This window comes from Sinocyclocheilus rhinocerous, unplaced genomic scaffold (genome assembly GCF_001515625.1).
Source record: "Sinocyclocheilus rhinocerous isolate Xijiao unplaced genomic scaffold, SAMN03320098_v1.1 scaffold1813, whole genome shotgun sequence".
Taxonomy (NCBI): domain Eukaryota; kingdom Metazoa; phylum Chordata; class Actinopteri; order Cypriniformes; family Cyprinidae; genus Sinocyclocheilus; species Sinocyclocheilus rhinocerous.
In genome coordinates, this window is record NW_015623663.1 from 38,833 (window position 1) to 43,996 (window position 5,164).

Consider the following 5,164-nt stretch of genomic DNA (forward strand, 5'->3'; position numbering starts at 1 on the left):
GTGCCTAACAACGTCTCTTAGCTGTTATAAATTCTCTGTAAACCACGGCTTCACGGGGCTTATTGCTTTTATAAAACGGTTATTCCATATACGTAGTAAGGTTTCACAAAATAAAACAGAGCAAATAAAGTTTAATGATATTAATAAAAACAGTATTCTTCCACCAAACAATGTAGTTCCTCAGAAACAGTTGTGTTTCCAACAAAGTGGTTGCCGAGCAACACACAGAAGTAAACAAAGATGTATGTTTGTAGAGTAATTTACAACAGCTTCGAACGCGGCTCAGCCAATCAGAATCAAGGGCCGGAACTCTCCGTTTTATAAGGACGCATATGACCGCTGCATCTTTTGCAGAATCTCGCACATGAGCGCTGTGTTGTTAAGACGCCGTGTCAAGTTAAAAGAATCTCAACTTTTACAAGCAGCGCCTCTCATCAATGTCAGCTCCAAAACAATGGACCAATCAGAAGACCACGGAGGCGGGGCGAGTGTTGCGAGCATTTGTTTACAGTAGCAAGTTGGCATGGCAACTGTTTTATTTGATGGCAACATGGCGGAGAAGGCACTCATATCGGCTGTGTCCAGATACCCTTAATTATGTAACATTTCTTCAAGCAATTATCACAACCGATTTCTTAAAAAACGAGCCTGGAGAGAAATATTTCTGTTATTACATCACCTCTCCTGAGCGCTGTGTCTCGCGTTTTAGTCACAAAGACACGTTCTGTGTGAACGGTAGGGGTGGGAATCTATGGGTATCTCACGATTCGATTCGATTACGATTCAGAGGCCCACGATTCGATTACGATTAACGATGCATCACAATGTTGTACCATCTATGTAAAATTCTACTACTTTTTAAACAACCACAGAACTCAAGGGTGAAGCAAAAAAGATATTTCACACTATTACTTTATTAACAGTGTGCAAGTGCAATATTCAAAAAGTGCCAGTAGCAGCATTTGCTGTAACAAATAGAAAACTGACAGCATTAGTCTGTCTGTAACTTCTTATAAAATAACACTTGTTCAAAAAAGTAGCTTAGCAATCTGCTTTACAGTAACATGTGCATTTTGATGCATAAAAATGCAATATGCAGCATTATTATTTCAAGTAGTCTGATAGACCGTATAACTCATGTAACATCAACAGCTGCCTCTATATACCAAAACATGAACTGAGAAAAATGCTGTAAACCAAAACTGCTTTGATATTCAAAACAAAATTTAAGTAAAAAAGCAATGTGTGTAACAATAATAATAATGATAACACGTAAACGTGCTAGTAGCGCATGCACTCATCTCTTGTGGCCGTGGGGCCGACAAATTCCGATAGAATGTATTGCAAACGAGCACAAATCTGCCTTTTTTCATTTAAACTTAAGACATCGATTATTTAAATCTCTGCATCGATTCAGAATCGTTTAATGCGGAACAATGATGCATCGAAAAAACGATTATTTTTCCCACCCCTAGTGAACAGCCCCTAACTTTTTTGACAGTAAATGTGCAAAACAAAGATTTAGTATGCAAAAGCACTATATAGGTATCATAAAAGTGTCCCTCATGACTCATGCGCTACAATCCAAGTCTTCTGAAGCCTTTGTGTGATGAACAGACAGAAATTTAAGTCATTATTCAGTGACAATTCCTCCTTATAGGTTTCAAATATCTGTCATCATATATTGGTTTGAAACCTTATAGTTATCACATGGCTTCAGAAGAATTAATAGTGCACAAATCTTATATCATACTTTTATGCTGCTTTTCCATCATTTTTTGAAGCTTGAAATCTTCAGTGCCCGATTATTGTAACTGCATGAAGGCAAATGAAATTATCATTTTGCACATAAATAAATCAAAAACAAACATTTAAATACTATTCCCTTCCATTAATGACACCATTCTGTTAAAGCTGAGCAGAGTCTGGCCTACCTTTTCAGACACGGAAGCGAAGCCTTTGGTGGGGTGCTGGGTCCTCATGTCAAACACATGAAACTTGCCCTCTAAAGATGTTGCCACTAGTTTGTTCATGTTGATGTCTTTTCTGTCAAATTCAACAGAGCACACCTGCCAAAGACAAAAAATGCACAGAAGTCTTTATCTGTTACACTACATCTACTCTAAGCTAGATTGCTCCCACTGTAATGAAGCAGCTCTCTACACCAGACGCCCCCGCTGCGTCGTGCTGCGCCTTCACTTAGCGGAAACCCTGTTTCTATTCCTGATGTGCTTCTCAGCCACTTCACAATCCCTGGCCATCTGACATTTAAATCATATCTGATGGTTAAATCAAAGCCAGTTTGTTACAATTATGGTCTCCTAATTTAAATCATCTTTTATTTTTAACCATATTTATACACAGGCAACGTTGTGCAAATGCATTTCAGATGAAAGTGAATGACTAAATGACATTGATTGGATGTTATTTTGATGTTGCTGTAGCTGAAGTGTACTTGAGCACACAGCTGATTGCTCTGTGGTTAGTGAACACTCACTGTCTACACAGGCAGCTCGACAGCACTGATTAGGTGTCGGGAGGTGTTTAATAATGTACACTGAAATAGTTTTGAAGAAGCAACATGCAGAAATCCAAGCTAGGGATGTAACAATTCACCCCCAGCCGGCTGAAAATCATGTGATGATTCAAGTGGTTTGAGATGTTAAACGAATGGCGATAGAGCTGCTGGTGGGGGTTTATATTGAGGGGAACTCACTGTCTTCAGAAGAGGTTAGATGGTGTTTTTTTTTCATCTCGTCTCTGCATGCATATAAAAGTAGTGTTTATAAGCGCAGCGCTGCTTTGTTTACAGCGGTAACCAAGGAAACACTGTATTGCTGGTGTTCCATCAGAGCCGTTGAGAAACAGAGTTGCGACATGCTTTGATCTCACCGCCATGCGCTCAATAGTTCCGAACAACTCCGCACTGTCAATCTGTTTGAATGGGTTTAAACAGGACAGACAGCAGTTTCAATATATATTTGCAGCAATTTCTAGTAATTATTAACACAAAGTGCACTAATAACTAAGCTGACAATAGCATTTTATTCTGGGGAGTGATAATGAGACGGTATTAATATGCTCTCCTACTCTTTGGCAGTCAAATGTGACCAAACACCTCAAGTGTAACTTTTAATCAATTAAATAATTGTACTATAGTTTAGTTCAGTTCTATTTAGCTAATATTTTGAGGACATTTTTGGTACTAAATAATGTGTGCAATAATTATGACCCATGAATAACCATTTAAAATTTAACATTTTCTAATATGTTTATTATTTATATTACAATTAGTGTAGTATTTAGGGTTAAAATAGAGAAAACTTTTTTTTTTTTTTTATTCTAGTGCAAAGAGGCAAATTAGAGGCATTTGGTGGCCGCAAAAATAATATTCATATGTAATGCCATCATTTAACTACTAGATGCCCATATGGCTGTTTAATAAATATAGCCTACATGTAGTTAGGTCTACTCTAGCTGCTAAAAAGAGTATTGCCGGTCATAATTGCTTATTTTTTTTAGGTTTGGAATTTTTATGTATATTTAGACATTATCAAACAATCGATTTTTATAAGTTTAGATTTTTTTTTTAAATGTTACATTTAAAAAGGTTAATTACATCCCAGTGTTATTTTATGATATTCACATTAGCATACAACGTAAGTGATTAAAGTGAATATTAAAAAGGCAAGCAAATACGGAATTTAACGCAATAAAAAAAGTTTAAAAACCAATTGCATTCAGCGATACTCTTTATTGTATTCCTTGAATGGGCAGTCTTCATTGAAACTCATTCAACCTTATACAGTTAGAGAAAGATTGCAGAAAGCCTTAAAAATATGACAACTAGCATTTGGTTATGGTCGCTATTAAGATGTTTCTCACGTTATCTAACTGCAATTATAGTATAACTGTCTATTATCTAACGATAAACGTTAACTATAATGTGCTTCATAAAATAACACTACTGGCCAGATTTCTGAGAGGTCAACTAATGTGTTAAAATGTCAAAAAATGCTGTAATTTCTTGAGAAACCCTGAATGAATGGGCTTCAGTGCTGGAACTATTGGCTGCTCTGTGACACGCTTTGCTTCCGCATTCCTCAGTTCCTACGGAAGCCTATGGGAGTGTCGCAACTAGGGCTGCACGATTAATCGAATGCGATTGTCATGCGCATTTTGTTAGTAAAGCCGGTTCTGTAATCAGCAGGAAATCATCATCACGTGCTTTCAGATGGAGCAGAATTTACTACACATAGCCGTAGTTCACTGACAAGTTACGCGAAAAAATCGCAGACGATTTTACTGCGCGATTCTGAAATCGAAGAAATCGTTCGCGATAATGACAGCTGTATGCATAACTTCTCAGTGAACTACGGCTCTGTGAAGTAAATGCTGCTCCATCTGAAAGCATGTGAAAATACCACATTTAATAACATATTTTTACTCCAAACTCACTTCATAACGTCAGTCGAGTGTTTGAAATAAATCCTTCTCTGAGATGACGTGGCTTCTTACACAGAATAAGGCACGCAACATATTTCATAGTATTCTAAGCAGTGATAAAGGCATTGCATTATAAATATACTTCATTTTAATGAAAATTATAATAAGAACTCAGATAAACCGTATATTGCCGTAGTCGTGTGTTTATTAGTCACGTTGAATCAATAAAAGCAGTTAAATCTTCTGTTTATCCAGCTACTGCTATAGGCATTTCCTGGGTTTCTTCTGCAAGGCGTATTTGGAGTTTCAGCGCGAGAGCGCCCTCTGGCCTTTGGATGGAGATTTACTGCTGATCACAGAACCGTGCTTCACTGAAAGATACGCATGACAATCGCAGCTTCTGTCGAATCGCGATCTCGATTCAATTTCGATTTATCGTGTAGCCCTACTAGGCATGTTGATTTGCTAACGCTAATTTTTCCACAAGCCCGGGTGTCTTTCCTTTAGTTTTTCATGTTACTTGAGTCAGTAGCTCCTATGATGCTTCTCTAGGGTAAATATTCATATCTCCTGGGGGAACAACAAGGCTTTTAGAAGCTGATTTGCCAGAGGATGTTGTTACTTGTATTTTGCAACTTACATAATCATATGTTTCTGTGGTGTTTAGTAAAAAACAGCAGCTTTGAACAAGTCAATTACTTTGTGCAACAAGACTTCC

General features: G+C 37.4%; 1 protein-coding gene across 1 annotated transcript in view; it reads right to left on the reverse strand.

Annotated features, from left to right (window-relative positions):
* The window catches only part of LOC107720533 (WD repeat-containing protein 92-like), a 9,342-nt gene that overhangs the window by 1,083 nt on the left and 3,095 nt on the right, over positions 1 to 5,164 (reverse strand). The window contains exon 5 of the mRNA XM_016528296.1: positions 1,935 to 2,069. Within this exon, the coding sequence (XP_016383782.1) occupies positions 1,935 to 2,069 (135 nt within the window). The remainder of the gene's footprint in view (positions 1 to 1,934; positions 2,070 to 5,164) is intronic.